Source organism: Scleropages formosus, chromosome 19 (genome assembly GCF_900964775.1).
Source record: "Scleropages formosus chromosome 19, fSclFor1.1, whole genome shotgun sequence".
In the NCBI taxonomy this organism is placed as follows: domain Eukaryota; kingdom Metazoa; phylum Chordata; class Actinopteri; order Osteoglossiformes; family Osteoglossidae; genus Scleropages; species Scleropages formosus.
In genome coordinates this window covers 24,894,894-24,917,065 of record NC_041824.1, presented here as the reverse complement: position 1 = coordinate 24,917,065, position 22,172 = coordinate 24,894,894, and the positions used below count along the sequence as shown (strand labels likewise).

The 22,172-nt window shown below is 41.1% G+C and overlaps 1 protein-coding gene across 6 annotated transcripts; it reads right to left on the bottom strand.

Annotated features, from left to right (window-relative positions):
* Window positions 1-1,210: 1,210 nt before the first annotated feature.
* git2a (G protein-coupled receptor kinase interacting ArfGAP 2a) lies at window positions 1,211-22,052 on the bottom strand. 6 transcript variants are annotated; one of them, XM_018749047.2, is made up of 21 exons: window positions 21,760-22,052; window positions 16,597-16,730; window positions 15,968-16,080; window positions 15,725-15,830; window positions 15,301-15,387; window positions 14,643-14,773; window positions 14,142-14,236; window positions 14,018-14,063; window positions 13,595-13,600; window positions 13,454-13,505; window positions 12,955-13,027; window positions 12,310-12,407; window positions 11,980-12,091; window positions 11,730-11,872; window positions 11,039-11,188; window positions 8,920-9,168; window positions 8,002-8,088; window positions 4,473-4,555; window positions 3,926-4,114; window positions 2,550-2,613; window positions 1,211-2,172 (listed from the first exon to the last, which is right to left on the bottom strand). In XM_018749047.2, the coding sequence occupies exons 1-21, from the start codon at window positions 21,809-21,811 to the stop codon at window positions 1,960-1,962; spliced, it is 2,283 nt and encodes a 760-aa protein (XP_018604563.1). In that variant the 5' UTR covers window positions 21,812-22,052; the 3' UTR covers window positions 1,211-1,959. The 6 variants fall into 6 exon arrangements, with proteins under 6 accessions (XP_018604563.1, XP_018604565.1, XP_018604564.1 ...); XM_018749049.2 differs by lacking the exon at window positions 8,002-8,088; XM_018749048.2 differs by lacking the exon at window positions 13,595-13,600.
* Window positions 22,053-22,172: the final 120 nt, after the last annotated feature.

The window sequence follows — 22,172 nt, the reverse complement described above, 5'->3', positions numbered from 1 at the left end:
TACCAGGGCAGCTTGTTAGAGCCACTGTTAGTTTGCCCCCCCCCCCCCCCCATAGTATCCTGGAGCAAGGTACTTGCCCTATAATTTCCCAGTTGTGTAAATGGGTAAATAATTGCAAGTCACTTTGGAAGAAAGTGTCAGATAAGGCTGTTTCCACTGATTAATTACATTTGTTAACTATTGAAGTAATTTTGCCCATTTCAGAGGAATTTGGTAATATTTTAGCATAAATGGGTGTCGATTTTGGGCCTGAGTAACAGGTTTTACTACTGAAACTTGTTACTTATGAGAACCCACCATAAGAGTTTTTCAGGAGCGCATTACCTTTGCAAGGTGGGGAAGACTATTTCTGCATGAACAGATAACTCACAGAAGTAACTGGCATAAATGTTTAATTTGAAGCCTGATTTACTGTATATTATACAAGACAAAACTTTACAACACATTTGTACAGTAAAAGGTCAAAAATAAAATTCAGATTACAGTTATAAATAAGTTTATTAAAAATAAAAGGCAAGTTTCCCACTGCAGCCATGATAACTACTTGACTGACATCCCTGCGTGAAGACCCGCCCACTCAGCAGAAGGCAGACAGACAGATGGACATTTCCTTGATCACAAGTTTCAAGTATAACAAACTGAACTACATTATGATGGTAGAGGAAAACATTACAATCCCATGCCATTAGGTGCACATTAATTTAACCTAGCAGCTTGGAGAAGAGGGGCGTCGAGAGGGTCTCAGATCTGCAACCTACTTCACAATATACAATAACGTACAAATCAAATGTGACATTACTTTTATTTGCTTCTCTACTTTAAAAAGGCACCACCAGTAGACAACTGTATACGTGTACATTGGATTGCTGGTGGATATTTTGATACATGTAACATACCCATTATAGGAAGCTGAAGGAAAAGTGCATTGCACAATGGAAGAAGCAGTATTTCTGGCAGATCACTGCACTTGAAAAGAGGGGAAAAAAAAAAAAAAAAAATGGGACAATGAGGTTTTCTGTTCAAATCTCCCAGTTTTAGCACCTCGCCTAAAACTATGCAAAGAAACAAATGAAAAATGTCATCTTCAGTTCTTTCCCCCTTTGAATGTTATTTTGCCATTAAAAACATACTCAGAAAATGAGGTATATAAGCATGTAAGGATTAACAGTTTTGCTGGAGTTTTAAGCACAACACAAAGTAGCTTTAAAAAAAATCTACATGGAATACTATTAGTTGGTAGAGCTGCAGCCTTGGTTTGGAACACAGTTTGTTGTAATGTTGCTTCTCATAGTATTGCGGCTCATTTTACCAATGCAAGTGTCTTTTCAGAGCAGTGAAATCATGCTCTGCAGAAACAGGTTTTTTTCCCAAGGTGAAGTTAATTGATGTGAAGCCACTAATATCCATTTATGGTCCCACTGAATAACTGCAAGTCTTTTTGTGGCATGTTTATTCCACCAACATACTATTAAAACAAGTGCTGTGAAGTACATTGTATGTAGCACATAAATACAGACAATAGTAGTAGTGGAAAAACCAAGAAAAATGTTGATCTAATTTTTATACCATCGGCCACTGGCATGAAAACCATATACAGTGGAGCGTGGTGGAGTAAGACAGAATTACACTCGGTATCTAGTCAGACTCCATTCGAGCAAGAAGCAGCCCATAGCAGTGCTTTGTGGCACTTTGCCTTGCTGTATCAGTTCAAAAAAAAAAAAAAAAAAAAAAAAAAAAACCCCAACAAAACCAACACAAACTCTGCACTTCCATCTAACGAAGACCTCAGACTCCGATTTGTTCCGTTTTACTTTTCTTGCTGGGAACTTTGATCTTTAATTTTTTTTAAAATTAAAAAAAAACATGCAAATACTAATACTGATGTAAAACAGAAAAAAAGTTAATGGCTCCAATTGTTAAATATTACCGAACAGGTTACGAGTGCATTGTGATGCTGCGTCAGTTGCTGTTCTCTTTGGTAGTGATGGTAACCAGTTGCTTGGCACCCTTGGCAATATCGTAGGCGCACTGGATGACCTGCTGGGTGACCAGCTGCATGTCAGGGTTTGGCCCGGCCTCAGGGGCTACTGCCTTCCTGCATTCGCACTGCAGCCGGAACGCACTGGATGTCAGCAGGCGCAGGGAGCCACGCACTGTCTCCGAGCGTGGCTTCTGCAAGGTGTCAAGCAGAGGGAGAATCAGCAATACACACAGGCAAACATTTTTATAAAACCTGCCACATCCTCCAGAAATTCACACAACTAAGAACAATATAATTTTATTGGATTAAACAAAACTGTCCAGCCTCAGCAATACATAGACAGCACAAGAAAGTTAGCAGCCAGAAGACTGGGTTTGAATTCGGGGGGGGGGGGGGATTCCTGCTTGAATCACTCTCATCAGACCAACCATTATTTTCAAATGTAAGATTGTACATATTCTAAATAATAAGAATATATTTAAAGTACATCTCAAACTGCACCAAGCTGTCGTTTGATATTTTCAAGTGTCACATACAGGGTAACTGAATGAACCCAAAATGCTCATACCTTGGGAAACAAGGCCGCCATTTCTGTCACAGCCACATGTATTCTTTCTGAGCATGGTACGAAGCTGTGGAGAGGAGAGCATCAAGAATCACACACACAGAGGACGAAAACAATCCTATTGTTCAAACAAGTTAGTGGGAAAGCACAAATCTCAAGTTACAATCTGTCATTCCAAAAGCCACACTTTTAATAGTCTTCAAAATGACCAAAACTACACTAAAGTCTACATTTAAACTACACATGTATTAGTAAGGCACAACTGATCATTCCGCCGTTCTACACACTTACGATTAATACTAAAACACTGACAGTTAATACCTGGAGTACTACAAGCCCTCTGTTGTGCTTTGTGATATCGAGGTGGGTCTTTTCAGGATGAGGTGTTTGCATTAAAGAACAAATTAAAATAAAGCAATGAGTATGCATGAAAAAATGAATGTGGGGTCAAAACAAAAGAAGTCAGTGGTGGTGCATGGAAGGCAGTGATCACCATGTTCTTGCTGCTCTATATTCATGTGATAGCATCTGTAATCAACTTCTTTTAATATGGAATTTTAGCATGGATCTAGTAAAATTAAAATGTTTATTTTGTGGTTCCTCTGAATATTGTGAGCACTGCCATCCACACTGCCCCCTTCAGAGCAACAGAGCGATGAAGGCAACAGAAGTTAAAGAGGAGACACTGTGCCTGGGAGGCAGGGGCAGAGGCCAGAGTACCACGAGGCAGGGTCAGGGTCAGGCTGTGGGGGCACTGAGAGCCCTGGGGCAGGTAGGGAGGGGGTCTTATCAGCCCAAGGCACCAGGGTGCTGAAGCAGCCCAGGCTGTGCCTGAGCCGGCGCACACCCTCACGCTCGCCCACTCTGCTGTAACCGTAGGACAGGAACCAGAACAACATCAAAGGCCAAGGCACAGGATGAGAAACAGGAGGAAGAAGAGGGTTAAATCATACGGGGTTTGACAAAGATAATACTTTTTCATGTAAAAAAAAATAAAGAAAATTTAGCAAGGAAAGAAAGGTTTGAATGAAACCAAAGAAAATGAGAAAATGAAGAGAAACTTTGCAAATGCTTGAAATGCATGATCAGAACAGAGGAAAGGCTAGAAGAAACTACAGATGGATGGACACCTAGGGAAAAAAGCAGTGTTTTCTTGTCACCTCAGTGTTAATGTGTTGTGTTAATGGGTTGAATTCCATGACTTGAAACCATATCCAGTTTCATGCTGAGACTTGAGGCAAAGGGCCCAGGAAGCATATGGGGGCCTGCTGGAGACATACTAGCAGTTGGCATATGGGGGCCTGCTGGAGACATACTAGCAGTTGGAAGGCGGTAAAAGGAGGTTACAGCTTTGGTGGACAAGTCGCCCCTCGTCTTACCTCTCATGCTTGTTCTCTTGGGCAGCCCGCAACAGCTCTTGGATGTTCTTGGTGATCTGTTCTGTCTTGCGGATGACGTCTTCGGTGCTAGGCAGAGTGGGGTCTGCCTCTGCTTCTGTATCATCTGGCTCAGGGACAGGGCTCTCTCCCAGCCAGCCACTGCTCCTCAGCTTGGCCTTCCGGCCCAGCCTGTGGGGTAAGGAAGCAGATGCTCAGTGCAATGCTTCCATTCCCACCTCCCAGGAAACGAACAACTGACCAGTCATATCCACTCAAGGGTGTTTGAGTGATGAAATTCTGCATATCCAGCAACAGCCTGAAATCATGGACATACATCAGAAAGAGAGTTCACTTAAATACTGTTCTAAGTAAAAACCGTGGACTTGAATTTTAGAAACACCCCAAAAAAAAGCAGGGGAGGAGGAAAAAAATAAATAAATAAAAACACTGTGGGTGTACAGATTGGCCCCCAGGGAATATAACCCACAAAAAAGTAACACAAAATATGACATTATACATTACTACAGCAAAGGTCCTAAAAGCCTACCCTGTTTCATCCACCTCTGCATCATTTGCCGTATTGTCGTAGTCACTGTCTGGCATACTACTTTGCTTCTCCAGCTTGGAAGCCTGGAAGGAGAGGAGAACACACCGTAACAGGCAGTGCCACATTTGCACTCATATGAACGTACACAGAAATATTGTAGAGGAGGTACGCTGCAGAACTGGGCTAGTTTAACTGTTTCGATGCAAAGTTCGGTGCTGTAAAATAATCAAATCTCTGGTTGTAACTAACTGTGGCATAACTCAATCACACTCAATCACAGAAAAATAACCTAGGAATCAGTTCACAATATTGGCTACCAGATCCAAAAGTAATTATGGCAATTTGTAATAGAATATATTTAATAGCTTTAACTGGTTAAACATTCTGTGGTATTCATACAAGAACCAATGGAATCTATATTAAACAATATGACAAAGACAACAAATGGCAGAGAAAAAACTAAAACAGAACTTAATACACCCATGTACTTTGCATGAAACAAGCAAACAAAACCTCAAAGCAAGACATGATGTCATTATGGTGAAGCAGTTATGATTGTAACTGGCAGTTAGTTAAGAGGTTATCTGAAGGTTCAAAGTTCTTTTTTCCCTGAAAAGGTCCCCTTAAGTTGTTGACTCCTGAAGTATCTACACTATCAGAATTATCAGAAACATCTTTCCCATTTTTGAAAAGCCAATAACAAATTTTGAATTCCTGATTAAAACACAGGCAGACCTGGATGTTGTGCAAAGCAGACCTCAACACAGACAAGTAAATGAAATAGTGGCACATGTCCTCGATGTGAACATGCTGCCGCTTCCTCCTATGTGTAGCGTGCAGACGGACACCGGCGAGCAGTCAGACTCTGGGATGCACTTGAAGAAAGCCAGAAGACAGATAACTGCCTACATTACTTCTAAAACTTTGACTCGATTTTCAAATTAGAAATGTGCGTACCCTTCACGTTACAGCTCTTCATTTCAGTTGGACTGCAAATTTTTTTAGAGTCAAAGTTTTGATGTAATGTTGTTCAAGGCCAAGAGACAATGCTAGACAAAGCTATATTAATCTGTGAAAAATATGCTAAATCATAGTCACTGGGCACACCAAATTCAACTGTACCCATTTTACACAAAACAGGAAAAATAGGTGGCATCTTACCATATTAAACAGAAATTGTGACTGGTAGCCCATCTTCTGTGCCAAAATCTGACTCAATCGTAAAGAATATCCCACAGAGATCCCTCTTGGCACTCAGCCATGTCAAATGCCCTACGCTCAACCATGGATGTCCCCTCTCCTGACCAAGAGCTGCGGCATAACAAAGAGATGCAACACAGCCACAGACACAACACATATACCTACCCTTCCCCCCCCCACCTGTCTTCTGGCCTGCAAGACAAGGAGGAGTGCTGCACACTATGGCAAATGAGCCAGTAGCTGTGGTTTGCGTGTCGCCCAGTGTGTATGCACTGGTTTTAATCCCAATGTTTATGACGGAGAGAAACGAAAAAGACTGCCAGGAAAACTGGAGAAGTGTGCTGCCTCAATGGCAGTCTGAACACACTTGATGTTAAAAACTTTTCATTCTAGTTGAGTCAGAAAAAAATGACCTAGTGGGTTCTGGGCTGCAACTATACTTTGTTTAATCTCTTTGAAACCTCATATAAATGCAAGGATTAAAAATATCTATGATAAAACTTTAAAATGTAAGTTACAGTATAAAATATTTGGCTGTTAGCTACTGAAATGGTTTAAAAATTACATTCATTTGAAAAACTGCTAGCAATGAGCTTATTTTCTGCTGAAGTGCTCTGCCAAAACCTTGTAATGGAGACATGTAATAAGATATTGACAAGCAATGATAATGAGTCTCTGAACATAGAATTTCAAGAATTGAATGAAAAACTGCTACTGCACTAATCCTCGTTACTCATGACATGAAGGTAGTGGGGAAAAAACATTACTACAACCAAAATGTCACACAGTAGGCCTGGTGCACCACTATGTACACTATGAATGGCAACAATAAAGAAAGGTTTGGAACCACTCTGCTCTGCAATCTGGCTTTGGCTTTCCACAAGGAACTCCACCAGATCATGTGGCAAGGGTCATCTCCAAATACTGCATTTGTAGCAGTGTTGTTTAAACACACAGTATCAGAGCCATAAGGTTACTGGCTCTCAGCACTGAACTCATCGTATAAATCTCAAATCTCTGGATTAAGGTTAACATCTTCAGATTTTCAGGTACTAAAAAGGTAAAAATAGAAATAAAAGAAAAAGCTGGGAACTGGAAAGTAGTTCAGTGATTCACATTTGCCAAAACTAAGTGATGCCATTTTCTGCCCCAACAATGACCTAGGAGATAGACAGGAGATAATCAGATCTTTCAGACCCCTATCAGAAACACCTGGAGTCTCCTGTTTTAAGGGCATGTGACAAAGTGTGGAAGGGGGGCAACACAAGAAGGTAACCATGTCACCAGACAACAAATTTGACATGCCATGTAGACCAGCATCATCCTGAAAGGACATCCATCAGGAATACAAGGCAAGCATCCAAAACAAATCTCAACATGGTAGCATTTCACATAGCATTAAATATTTCTAAAAGAGCAGTCAACCATTAAACATAATATAGTCACCTCTGCTTAAGCTCAATTTATTAAATTATTTCATATGTCAATGCTCACAATGCCTGTGATTTTTCTAATACTGGATCTGCAAACATTTACAGATGTTAAGACTGGGTTGTACACTGTAACTCAGCTATGCTACTTGGCTTTCTGATGTTCCTATACAATTTTGCCAGTTCAGGATGCTGAAAAAATCACAAGTTTGACACATACTGCAGAATGTGCTTCTACAGACTTGCTCTTTGATAATCATTTTATTTCTCATAGGCTAGAATTTCAACAGCCTTTGACATTAAAAATACCAAAAACATGGGATAAGAACTATACCCTGAAGTCACTGAGGACGCTTGCAGCTGTGTTGCCTAGTATTACTGAACCTGAATGGTAGTCTGCTTATAAAATACATGACAACGATTGGGAAGGAGTGAGTGATTGTCACACACACGTTACACAGGCCTTTACTTTTTTGTCCACTACCTTTACAGTAAACCATTATTAATATCAGAACTTGTAAACATTTTAATTGCCCTGCCCAAATTTCACATAATAAAATTTTTTAAAAGCATATACAAAAAAACATTTCTAGGATGGACCTTGAAGAGGTGTAAAGGTTTATGACAGCACAGTGAATTAAGACTAGCGCCACCATGTTTACGATAATATGGTGAGGAGTGAGCTCAAGAGGCCATGTTCACAAAGGTGTGAGGAGCACGGAAAGAATGAAAGGCAAGAGGGTGGAGGTTTTGCCAGCTGAGTGAGAATGAGCAATAGATTGTGGACTCTCATGCAGAGGGGCTGTCTGGGAGCAGCATGAGAAATAAGGGGGGGGGGGGGGGGAGGAAAAAAAAAGCAACTTCCCACCAGGAGGAGCCCAAGTGAGGAGGTACTTAACCCTTTGCGTGCTTTCATCCCACGACCAGGAAAGGGTGGAGGGGAACGAGGGGAGGGATGAAGAGGTCACAAAAGCACCCCTCCCGATCTAGAAAGGGTTCAAACCAAACTCATGAAAATGAAAACAGAATAAAAAACAAAATGGGAAAATACCAGACAAGATATCATGTTCCTAAGCACTAAACCAAGATCTTCTCTGATCATATCATACTGTTAAAAAAAAAAATTAAAAAAAAAAAAAAAAAAAAGGCATAAAGCAGGACCAGATCCTGGCTGAGCACTAGGAAGCATTATCTACACTAGATACACAAGAAGAATAGAATATAATAAAGACAAACAGTGAAAGGGGAACACCACATTAAATGTGTATGAAGGAGTTATACAAAGGTGGTAATGCTATGCATGAATATCACATGTAATTCAAAGGGAAAAATGAAGACTTGCATATATGTTTCTAAAGAGTTAAAATAAATGACAGAAGCAATGAAATGCTTTAAAGATGCATTTAATCATGTTTTAAACTGTACACACCTTCACAGTAGTTCAGATAAGGTCACACTCTGTTACATTAGGAACAACTGGTTTCCTGTCATTTTAAATGAATGCTGGGACAAATACAAATGAAGGCCATCTAAGAAGGGAAAATGTCTCCAGAAATGCTGTGAAAGTTGGGTCAAGCAAATTGCTGGGATTAAAATGCTCCTTGCGGGATGAGACTACCTGTGTGACTAAACCATTGCCCACACCAACAACATGGTCCTGCCTTAGGAACATGTAGACTCCGTGATAAATATGGCTTCTGTAACAACAGCCTTTAGATCAACAGAGACAAGAGAAATGCAGGAAAGTAAGAAAGGAAGAAATAAGAGAAGTTTGAAATAACAAAAATGGCAAAAGCTGGTTTGCAGGTCTTACTTACATGAGGTGGGAGGGGCTGCAGAGTGGGGATACCCTCTTCTGGGTAGGGGGCCTCTCCCCTGGGGAGATAGGGCTTCAGGCCCGAGCCAGTCTCATACATAGAAATGGGCCTGCTACTCCGAGCTGATGGTCGGCGCTTCAGGGCCGAGGGACTGGAGGGGTCGGGGAACTCTGAACCGCTGGGGACCTGATAGATATTGGTTGTGACCTGCCGCCTGAGAGATGTGTTCTCGCTTTGCAGCGATTGCAGCTGGAAAAGACGGTCGGCAAGAGGCTAAGAAGCGCTTTCGCAGCAAGCTGGTGTTTACTACCTAACTGTCCCTCACAAGCAATACAAAAATGGTGCCTGGTCTAGCGTAAAAGTGTGCAATGCCACTCCATGTTCATTTCATTTTTAACTTTTAGTAGTATAACTGTATTTTTCAAATTAACTAGACTTTCAGCAGGGTTTACTTGTACAAATCCCTAAAATGGCACTCTAAGCACATTAAATAGGATGCTCCTTTCTGTAGCTGTCAACATGCTGGGCATGGGAAAGTACAGCAAATAAAGCAAGCAGAGGACAGCAAGCAAGCCTCATGCTGCAGATGTGGCATGTGAAATGAAGGGCGGTACTGGCAACAGACACCATACTGCTGACACAAACAGGCAGCAACAGATAAAGGTTCAAACTTCATGGAGTTTGTCGTGTAAGATACAGGGAGAGTAGAAATGTTGCAGAAAAAGTCAAATACTTCACAAAACAACACAGGAGATCAAATCAGTTGAATGAATCGCAGCTGAAGGAAAACTAGAAGGACTTGGAATTGTCCAGATAAAAGCCAATTCAGATGGGGTTTTAAATTGGCCATAAGTCACACAAGTCCAGCCCAGTCCATTCAGCATAAACAAGTCACTTTAAAATGCCCATATAATGACAAAGTTAATCTCAAACAGTATGCAAAGGCATTCCACATTATTTGCAAAACAATGACTCCTCATTAACCAGAATGAATTATTAGGGAAAGCACTATACCACAAAACCAAATACTGTTCAATGTGTAATCTCAAAGACTATTTTCCCCATGTCTTGCGTTCTTTCTATGGAAATGTACAAGCACTTAATTCAGATACCTTTCATCAAAAAAAGAAAAAACAAAAAAAGTTGAGTAGAAAAATTTAAAAATTCACACATTACTTGAAGGGGGAAAAAATTCCAAACTTGGAAGCCTACAGTATCAACCACAGATTCAATTCCAGGGTTCTTTTCTTTACGGAAAAAATCTAAGTCTGCTGTGTGAGATCATTATAGGTATAACAGAAGTGTACTATTGTTTTTGCATGCATTTGAAACATGTAATTATTCCTACAGGTTATGGCTCCCTCGGTCTGTGCTGGTCACAAGACAAAGGCCTGAATTTCTCTTCCCCTTTCGAGGGAAAACAGACAATGTGCACTTTAAAGAGATTCCTCAGTCACGAATTATGCAAGACTCTGAAAACAATGCAGTTCTGTACAATTCTTGCGAATAAATAGATGTATACATGTTTAGGGAACATTCTTGCAATTCTGGCTACAAGATAGCCCACTGAGGATCTAAAAGGTGTAGGCTTTGATATCTCATTGACCTGTAACATCTTGATTCAGATTTTTAGACCTCACATGTAAACAAAAATCATGCAATTAAAAGTAGAGTAGAATTCAATCCAAAAGTGTGAACCTGAAGTTGACCTTAAGTTGCAATCCCTTGTCTATGAAGAAGAGGCTTTTAAAACTATTACAATATTTTTGTGCTATGCACTTTTAAAATAAAATCAAACCAAAAGCTACAAACAGAATATTAAGATGCACGTTGTGTTAGGGAAAAAGATGTTTATGTTGTTCATTTGCCCCCCCGAGAAGATGGGAGTCCACCTGATATTAAGTGGAATAGAACAGCAGGATTCTGAAGAGTACAACGACATCACCTTATATTGTGGGTATAGGAAAAGTAGCCATTGTGCAGTCTTTTTTGCTCTTTAAGACAGTGCACGGCCCATTAAAAGGGATAGCCTAGTGCTATGTTTCCCTGCTTCCCCTGGGGCAGCTCCAGTGTCCTAGGTGTCTGCATTAGTGCCCACGTGCCGGTTCTCTGTGGATACCTTTTTCTGCATCAGCCGTAGCTCATCACTCAGGTTACTGTTGGCCTTCATGAGTTGCTGAATCTTGGCCTCTGAAGCTGACAGGGCGTTCTTCACCTCCAGGAACTCCTGTACCGTAATGGGACCATCTGATAGGTCAGAGTCCACACTCTGAAGAGGGGTGAAAAAGGAAGGATAAAATTTTCCTCGGTTAGGTTCTGTCTCTCTGGTGTAAACATGCCTAATATCAAATTCCATCCACTTTAAAATAATGCCACACATAAAAGCAATTTCTCTATTTAGTATGCAACTTAAACCCCAAAAATACATTTAAACAGGTTGTAGTATTCTATGATGGACTGGTGTCCTATCCAAGCTGTACCCGCTCCAGAGATTCTGGGATAGGCTCTGGACCACTATGCCCTGACAAGGACAAGCAATTATTAAATCTGAGTAGCTGAGCATGAGGCTTGTAGTATTTTGCAGATAAAAAAGAAAGGAGAAAGTATTCATGTCATGCTGATGTAGAATAAGACTTTCATCATTCAAAGCACAAAGGTCAACATTGCAGTGAGAGCCTTTACTTTTGCTTCTGGACAGTAGCCCAGCAGACTTTTGAAAGCTGAAAGTGTTTCTGTGAGGCTGGACTGAAGAACTGCTCTGTTCCCATTTAGTTTTTCTATGTCAACAGCTACAAGATAGTGGACGGTACCTTGGTCCGGTCCCCTTTGCCAGAGGGAGTGTCCTGGTCCGTGTCTTCATCTGATGCAACGCTGTCATAATCTGGCTGGTCATTGTCTTGGCTCTCACTTCCATGACGGCCATCCACGCTTTTCAGGATCAGTTCAACATTTTCTAAAAAGGAGATGACAGCAGTCAGAAAAATGGTCCATGTGAACAAGAGCAAGGGACATGTTGGGAAGTGGGTGGGGCTTAATCTAACCCCACCCTGTGACCCCTACCTTTTGGGCTTGTTACAGAGCTGCCTTGCTGCCGGCGCTTTGCGTCACTAAGGATGTCAATGACAAGTGTTGCAAACTCATGTGCATTGAATCTGGCAAGCTTCTGTCGTCCCTAGAAACACCACACATGCCACAACAGAAAAGAATGACCATATTTCACATTGTAAAATTGATAGATACTATGAGGAAAAAGACAAGTCTATCCAAGCACCAGGTCTTGCTAACCTCCACAATGATTTAAAAACCAAATTTTGTTGAATGTTGAAAGTATGCTTCTACTGCGGTGAGGAAATATGACTGTCAAGTTCCACAGAAAGAACAAACACTTGCCTGATTTCTTGTAGATGAGTACTCGGGGTTCACAGGAAGAAAAGGCACAACTGTTGTTTCCGTTACCAGAGTGCTGTGGTTCTGCGTTGCTAGCCATACTATAAATAAGAGGAGTGACATTCTTCATGTACTCCAGCCAATCAAGTTGTCCACACACACACACACACACACACACACACACACACACACACACACACACACACACTTTCAGAACCGCTTGTCCCATACGGGGTCGCGGGGAACCGGAGCCTACCCGGTAACACAGGGCGTAAGGCCGGAGGGGGAGGGGACGCCAGTCCGTCGCAAGGCACCCCAAGCTGTAGTCCAGTTGGCCTTAAAACAACTCTTTCTATGTACAATACTTCCTGTATGGCTTTTTCCACTTATTTTATCTTGCTCTTTTTACCATTTGGCTGACCAAATATACCTGACTCACAAATGACAGCACTGTGCTCTTTAAAAAAAAAAAAAAAAAAAAAGATTATTTTCAGAGCATTATTAATTGCATCTGTGACTCACAAAAAACATGGTCATACCCTACCTAGCCAGGGGCTTTCAGGTGCTCAAGAACAGTCCATGTGGTCTTCTAGTTTACAAACTATTGTTACCAAAATTTATACCAGGGTTTGTCTGGGTGCCACTTACCAGCATCTGTCTCCCTTCTGTCCACTTCGTCATATACATCCATTGCCAGCTCCTCAAACAAGTGATTGCTGAGCTGGAAGATAGCACATGGAGAGCTGCTAATTCTTCTGTCAACTCTTGCTTCACACACAGTAAAATCCAGTAAATGCCATTATCAGGAATTCAAATAGGTTAACTATTTTTAAACATTTTGAAAGAGTCCGCTTTAAAAGTGGAGTGTTAAAAATGTGGACCAGACGGCTTGGCTCCTAACCACTGTCTATATAAAGCAGTCTGCACTATAGTAAGTAATTTTTTTCCCCCTCTGTTAAAATACCAGTTACTGATAAAAGGGGACAGGAAGAAAGGAAAAAAAAAAAAAAAAAAAAAAAAAAAAAAAAAAAAACACACCTTAAGCCACACCCCTCAATCACTGTTCTATATATCAAAACTGCAACTACTGCACACCATCCATAATAAAAAGCAAAGTCAAAATTCCTTAATTTGAAAGTTTACTTACAGACTGAAGTTTTTTCTTTGCTGCTTTTGCCAATTCTGATAAATCCTGACTGCTGCAAATTAAAAAAAAAAAAAAAAAAAAAAATTAATTCTGCTGGCTAAATGCCATAAATCCAGTATATATACTCTGCTAAATACTTACATATTTCTTTTCCATCCAAAGAATGCAACAGAAAAAAAATACAGTATTTCAGAAAATAACTCAATAAAAGTGTATTTTCCTTTGCATGTCTAAGGTGCACCTATGTCAAAGCAATTCCACAGTAAAACATACAGGCAGACTGATTACAAATTACACAACCATAAAAACATTTTTTGAGCTCAAAGGCCTAAACTTTCAACCATGAGTGTGTGACACTTTTGCCAGCATATTCCTAGTGGGTAGCAGATGACCTATATAAACATGCAACTGAAGGTAATGTGTAAAGAACTCACAGATCACTTGCCACTCATATTTAGTCCCTGTTCTCATTTGAGGTTTTTCTAAAACAAGCAGGCTACATACCTTTTTTTGCTGAACAACCTAAAATGCTTTGTCTCCACAATGTTATGGCCTGTGCCTTACCTTTCAGCCATCTGTGGGATGATAAAGTGTTGCCCATTTTTGTGATCTAGAAAACAGAAGAAAGATAGTTCATTGCCATGCCACTGGCACATCTGCTTTTTACCACTCACCCCACAACACTTACCCGGCTTCCGCCCACAGAGGTAGAAAGCCAGTCTGTCTGTAAGCTCATACTGGATTTCCACCAGCCTGTCTGCCAGGTCATGGTGCCCAGCTTGTCTGTAAAGAGATATAAGTTAAGAATCATAATACAATTATCCCCCGAGATACAAAAATTGACTTATGAAAATTCTCTCTAACTAAGAACATTTAACAAACCTTTTCTATTGCATCCATTTTAAACTGCATGCATTTTAATGCTAATTTGTGATATTCTAGCATAAATTGTCACTTTGGGGGTTCATGAACACACAGTAACTTTTACCACTGAAACTAATGGCCTTTACATTTGAGCTATGAAAGTCTGCATTAGAAAGGGTTTTCCTGGAACACATTACCTTCCTTATAGAGGGTTAGACTACATACTTTCCTTTGTTACTATCATTAACTGATAGAATACACAGTGGCCACTTATTATGTTACTCCAATCCCTTGGTTCACAGCACTGGTCAAACATGACTGTTACCTTGCATAGTCGATTGGGGTTTTGCCATTGGAGTCAGGGGCACCGGGGTCAGCCCCATAAACAGCAAGAAGCTCGGCCTGGGACACCTGCCCCGCCTTGGCAGCCACATGCAGCGGTGTGTTCCCTTTCTCCTGTTTGATGGATACAGGACACAACCAATGAGCCACAACCCCACTGTATCATTACTACGTCACTGTTACTCCAGCTGCCTATCAGATGGCAAATCCAAGTCAATTTATAACACTATACTTTTACTCACTAATCAAGTTAACTTTAACAGGGAATTGAAGATTGCCCCTAAAAGCTTGCCACCTTTGGGTTAAAGATCCAGGTTCTTAGTTACTAAACTACATGTCTTTTTGTGAGTGCCAAATTCCGTTTTCCATGAACACCTTCCGTTTTTATATAATCAAATGTGTGTCTACTGGTTTCTGCTTCAAAGGTATGCTTGGAGTACTGAGGCAAAAACCTGAAAGCACCTGCATGATCACATTTTTCTTCATAAATTACAAGGAAAAGAAAGTAAATCTGACTGCTGGATTTTTCAAAATTTATTTAAATACTCATGATCAATATCTTTCATTGTTAAGAACCTTGATTTTAAACACAATTATACAACCTTGCTTGGGAAGTTACATTACCAAAAATCATTTCTTACTGGGTGGAAGAAATTGGCCTGGGCTCCCAGCGACAGTAATCTCAGGCACGTCTCCAGATTACCAGTCCGAACACTTGAGTGAAGTTGCTGGAAAAAAATCAACATGGACAAAAAACTCAAACTACTGACACATTAAACTCTGGAACAGCCTTGAGTGTCAAACCTATATGGGGGAAAGGCTCAGTCAAAAGTTTGACACTTGACCCACAGGTCCCAAGGACAGGTTCTGTCATTTGACGTGTATCAAAACTTCTGGAACACAAATACCCTCAAGTACATGCATCATTGTCTAGTCTTTTGTAATTATCTATTTGAAGTAAAAGGACATACAGAAAGGTAACGACTTTCACAAGGTAAAAGACCCACCAGACAAAAAAAAAAATAAATAAAAATGTACTCTGGAAATCTAGCAGCCTACACCCACCTTGCTCAGGTCCTTGGCCGTGAAGCTGTCGTCGTCCCGACATGGCATTCGGTGGACAAATGCAAGCATTTGGTATTTTGCCTTTATAAACTCTGCTTTATTTGGACTGAGGGCAAACAAAAGAAGCAAGTTTTGGGCAGGAGCTCAACTTTTTTTCTTTAAAAACATATTCTTCCTCTCCCCCCCACACGTTTATGATTGACCACAGGAACACCCCAGACAGGCAGATTTGGAGAGACTCACTGCAATTTGTCCTGAGGGTTGGCCTTCCTCTTCCCACTCATGACAGAGGCAGGGTCCAGCAGGGAATGCTCCCATATTGAATTTGCGCCATTGTTGTAAAGCATCTGAACCATCTGAAGCAAAGGAAAGTAAACTTCTCAAAGGCCAGTACGGATCCCAGCCATGTTGGAGCAAACAGGCATGCTTGCAATTATAAACATTAATGTGACTGTCTGCAACAGTATCACATTACTATTTCTGAAAACCTAAAGGCCTGAAGTTAAGTAAATAAACATGTTAATTCGATGCACTACAAGAGAGCTGCTAGCTAGTGAGAGATTTGCCCTGAACTTCCAGAATTATTAGCTCATGAGTTAAGAGCTGCAGCACTGTATTAAAGGGATTGAGAGCTTGGTAGGGGTTTGTCAATACTTTAATGTGTTAGCAAGAGTACATATGTGCTGGGGGTTATTGGTGAACTTGTATAAAACTACGAACGCATCCCTCATTCTGTTAATCTGCTATAAATATTAGTAGGAGAAGGAATGAAAAGTTTTAAGAGAAGTCCCTTGGTTAAAGTCAGCTTCAAACCTACAGCTTTGGCAGAGCTGGCCAAACCATAATAGAGCAGCAAGAGGGCACCAGCTTACCTGCAGCTGTGTTGGTGGCCAGGGAGTGTGCGTCAGGTGACGCACCTGCGAGCTGTGGCGGCCCAGGCTCCGGTGGACACTGCAGCACTCATCGCAAATCAACACTCCTCTGTTCACTGAGGCCCAGCGGGGATCTGCATGTGCCCATGCAGGAAAAGAGGGCAATAATAGTTTCACCTCATTACCACCAGTAGTCAATACACACAGAGGATATCAGCACTTATTGCCCCACTCTGGTGTCACCTCAAGATTACAAATAAACAGTCAAAACTGACATGTTACAATCATATTATGTGAAGAATCATTACAGAATCTCTGAAATGGCCAACAGGCAGAGTTAGTAGTTAGATAAGAGCAAAACAAACACATAAATGAAGTCTTACATTGCAACTACTATGTCAATTTCTTCAAGGAGTACAATGCTAGAAATAAGTAAATATTTTCAGTGACATGACTCCAGCTGTGCTACTATATAGTGCTCTGTGCTGCAGTGACATCAGCCTACGACTGGTACACACTGGATAGCCATAGAAGAAATGACAGAGAACAGCAACCCTGTATCCACACTACTATTGTCTTTCCACCCCTGATAATTTTAACATGACTGTACAGGATAAAAGTGTTGTATTTTTTTAATTCTTAGCTGACCCTTTTGATGGATAAGGACCTTTGTAGTACAAAAATCAAAACAATATTAATACATGATGCATCCATTTTCTTAAACAGCCAGAGGTTTATGACATTTACATTTATTCACTTTGCAGACACTTTTTTTGTCCAAAGCAACTTACAACAGATACTATGTAGTGTTACTACCCCACACACCTTATTCACCAAGGTGACTACATTGCTAGATATGCTACTTACAAGGGGTTACTCATCCATGCATCAGTGAAACACACTCACTCCGTGACACTCACACACACTATGGGGGAACCTGAACAGCATGTCTTTGGACTGTGGGAGGAAACAGGAGCACCCGGAGGAAACCCACGGAGACACGGGGAGAACATGCAAACTCCACACAGACTGAGCGGGGATTGAACCCACGTTCTCCTGCACCACCCAGGCGCTGTGAGACAGCAGCGCTACTCGCTGTACCACCACCCCCCCCCTCAGGCTCAACATTCACAGCCTGGAGGTGACAACCACAACACTCAAAATACCTCTCGAGTAAAACTTCCTGATAAAACAGAATTAAAGAACATAAAAGAACCAGTTCAAAATTCTCTATGTGATAAGAGGCATAACTCTACCAGACAGTGAATTATTAATACAGTAAACCTTTAATTAAATAGCAACTTGGAGGTTTATAAACATTAGGCAATCAAGTGCTTGTGATCTGCTAAACATTTAACTCAAATACATGATCACAGCAGATATGTTTTATAAAACATTTACACAGCATCAAAATTAATGTTGCACAAGATCATTTAATTTTGTTGAAATCCTGAAATTGCAGTTATGTCATGCACCTTAAAGAGGGGAAGTCCATTTTCCTTAGTTATTGAGCCAAAGACCTGCTTAGGGCAGAAAAGGCAAGTAAAGAGCTCTTTAGTTCCTGAACGAGGATCAAACAACTCACAGTACAAGAGTGAAAGATCAGACCACCAAGAAATCTTGAGTTCTGCCACTATTTGGGCAGCAACAAGAGCACTGAAACAACTTTCTACAGTACAGATAACTGTGACTCTAGAAACTGACTGCATGCTTTGTATTGGCAAGCACTGGGCTGCTTTCTGGCCCGACAGCTAAATCGGAAGTGTTCACAGAAGAGCCTCTTGGAGACAATCACAAAGGGGATCTTAGAGACCATTGGGCTACCTCAGCCTCAGGCCAATGTACTTGGGATCATATGAGAGGAACTGAGAGAATAGCCAAAATCCAGGACACTGATGTATATTTACATCTGAATGTTGAAGCTTCAACAGTCAAGTGATTTTGCATTTATGACAAACCATGTGACAAAAAAAAAAAAAAAACAACAAATGCAAAACAATGTCACTGTGCCATCCACTAAATATTGATATTACATTAAAATATTTAAATAAAAGGGATGAGGTCTAAAGCATGTTCACTTTAAATCATGGTGACAGATCAAATCAAGAGAAAAGAGAAACGCTGACCACGGCAGGATACAGTCTATATGAGGTGATATTCCATGTCAGGCTGGACATAGGCATATTTACAAACACAAAGGTTAAATAAGAATCAAACTTCACCTAAATATTATTTCTCTGAAACTTGAGAGGGAACCTCAGGCCTAGAGGAAACACACACAAAGATGGTGAGAACATATTGTAAACTCCATGTTAACTGAAGCTCTGAGGAGACTCCACTTATTTTCTTATAAAGCATTTGCTTTACCAGTGGTTTAGAATAACAGCATGAAGGTCAACTGCATGCTGTAACTAGAGTTCCTAAAAAAGTACTTCTTGAAGTTCAGAAGACATTTATAGAATGGTTACTAAGCTAAAAAGGTGAACAACATACAGTTCAAAACAAAACAATAAAGATGCAAAATATAAAATATTGTTCATAAAAACAGTACACATGACCATCACATAACAGACAATCCTATATTCTGGAACAAACAAAGGCTCTAAATCCTTATGCAGTTCACTTTAGAATATCCATTCAGATTTACAACACTGTCAGTGAAGCACAAACAGCTCACTGAGACTACTGATGACAATGCAGGGCCACGGATTCCTGACACCTGCGCCACAGATCTGAAACTCTTCCTTCCTACTGCTTACCAAAGCACCCATGTGACAGCCACTTAAAGGGATCCCCTGGGGCTTTCTTCCACTATGCTGCAGCTGTTCAGGCAGCAACAGCTGTGAGGTGAAGTGAGCAGGAAAAGTCATGTGGGATACCGGTGTCCCCACTACCCCAGTTGTGCTGTAATGGCAGAAGCCTCAAAGTGCCTTTTCTAAATAAACAACCTGACTCCCATACTATGCACTTACTCTAATAGCTGCAAAATCATTTTTTAAAAAAGAAGAAGAAAAAGAAGAAGGAAAAAAAAAAAAACATCTGACATCAGTGAGGGGGAACTCGCTGCGTAGCCACTTCCTGGCTCACCGGTAAAGCGTGGCTTGCTTGTGCACTGATAAAACCAGCTCAGAGGATTAAGAAGATCCGTCAGTGGCACACCACCTCCATCTGGGGAGGATTAAAGCCTCTCCTTCCCTTGTCTTGAAAATGAAGGGACTTTGTCAGCATTCTGCATTTTTCGATTTTGTCAAAATTAAGTATTGACCATCTTCACCTGCAGCTCTCCAGCACAGAAAGCATTGCTTCTCATGACATGTCACCTACAGTAGCTAACTAGCAGGGTTATGTCCTTTCTAAAGGTTGTTGAAGATATATACAGTTTATACTCCAGTATGAACAGAGTATTTAGCACAAATGAGCAGCAATAAGGAAGTATGTGTACAATGAAAAATGTTGATTGGGGCTAGAAGAAGAATTTGATCCAGCCATTTTGTTTGTCAAACTCTGGCAACTGCTAAATCAGTTTCACAAAAAGTTTAAACAATAGAAAACCCCAGCCATCCTGTTATTTTTCCTGCACTTGTCAACAACAATGCAGGTTCACTCCAGAATCCAGCCAGCCAAACAACCATGTACAGAAGGCATTTTCTCCCACACAAAGAAGTCTCCTGCAGCAAGGTTTACTCTTACACATCTAACCTAATGTAAACCACAAGTGATGTCTAATTTGACATTTTTTAATTTAACACCTAACAAAGAGAAATCCATCAAATTTCAGTAACTCACAGGCACAGGCAGGGCTATGGTGACAAATCATTTACAGTTTTTCTTTCACATGGCAGATATCATAACCAACTTATGGGCCATTTGACAAAAACACAGTACTATGAAAGTGTAGTGAAGTTCCTGTGTTGTCCCACCCACTCACTGAACAGGGAATTCTGTTCTTGACCATTTCCTTTTCCCATACAGGAGGGCAGAAGGTTGTCAGGCTAAAATCTAAACAGAATGGGTTTTCTCAGGACTGAAAACTGATCAGCAGCTGTAGTTAAGGCTACTACAGCATTACCTTTCACACATACTGCATTCTCTCCATCCCAATGTCAACTCAAGTGAAGCACACACAAAATTCACCCGTGGCTTCATTTTACACAACCTGCTGCCAAGCCACCCTTAACCACTTCCAGGAGATAGGTGGAGTAATACACAGTGCTGCAATGGGCCAACACACCCACCAATGCAAGATGGAGCCTAGCTTGTCTTTACCTTCAGTCTCATCATGCAAAACAAGTCAACTATTCCCATTCACATCTCAAACAATGGGTGGTAACAGTGGCTAGAGCTGTTTCTTTGTAAACTAACAGAAAAAAACTATTCATTTAGCTCACACCTTTCTCCAAAGCAACTTAGAATGATTTACCCATTTACACAGACAGATCATGGACAGTTCATAATTTGGTAATTGGTTGGTACCTTGCTCAGGAGTACTGAAGCAAGAGGTGGGACTTGAATCTGTGACCTTTAGATCCAAAAGGCAACAGCTCTAACCACTACGCTACCAGCTGTTCCCAGAAAGACACTGAGAAAAACACTTAAACAGTACAACCAGATTGATCAGCTACCGCCCAGCTGTTATTCCTGTGCCGTGATGTCCAGCAACACACGACCGTCTCAAAAGACTTGTCAACCCATTGTCTACGAGAACAACTAATAATATTCCGGAGTTCTGCAACCTCAGCTAAGTGAAGTTGAATCTAGCAGGAACGAGCACAGAACACGCCGCACAGCACACTTCTACCATCTCATCCAGCATTAGCTAAATTACAGAAGTACCCGTTCTTTTATCTAATCTATTCTATCATTCATGTTTGTGGAAAAAACCAAGGTCTTAGTGCCGGTATTTGGTGTGTTGTAAGACACAACACAAGCAGGGAGGCCGGGGCCAGCGAGTCGGTAGTGCCTAACGGTCGACATGACAATGATGATTTATTTCACACACAGCGCTACTAGTCTAGGAACTCCGAAACACCTCGACGAAGGTCCTTGGATTGGAAGCCAAAGCGTTGGAATGACAGTACCCGGTCCAGTCCAGTCTTAAAGTGTTAATATGTGAATGAAGTGTGAAATGTAATGTTAGCGAGCTGTAGGAGGAGGGAGTCCTACCTGGGACACTGCAGTCAGCGCAAACCTCGCTGTTCCGCAGCCGCTTCGACATCCTTTCGCCTCAGTCACAGAAAGGCCGTTATAAGCGTATACAAGCGAGGCTTCTTTCCTTAAATGTTCATGTGATGAGGTATACGTTTTCCAGTCCGAATCCAGTCAGCAAGAACTTGTGGTTTATTATTACACAGCAACGGCTTTTTTTATTTTCTCCCTTTTCTATCCTCCAATATCGACGCAGGGGAAGAAGGACCCGCCGTTCTCAAGACGGAAACTCCGATGATCGTGAACGCGCACGGTTCCCGCTACGGAGATACACTTAATTCTAGAAAGGATGTTACGCTATTTGCGCAACATGGAGCGAAGGCTGAAAGAAACGCGGTACGCCGAGGGAATTCTCCGCCTACGGTTAACTG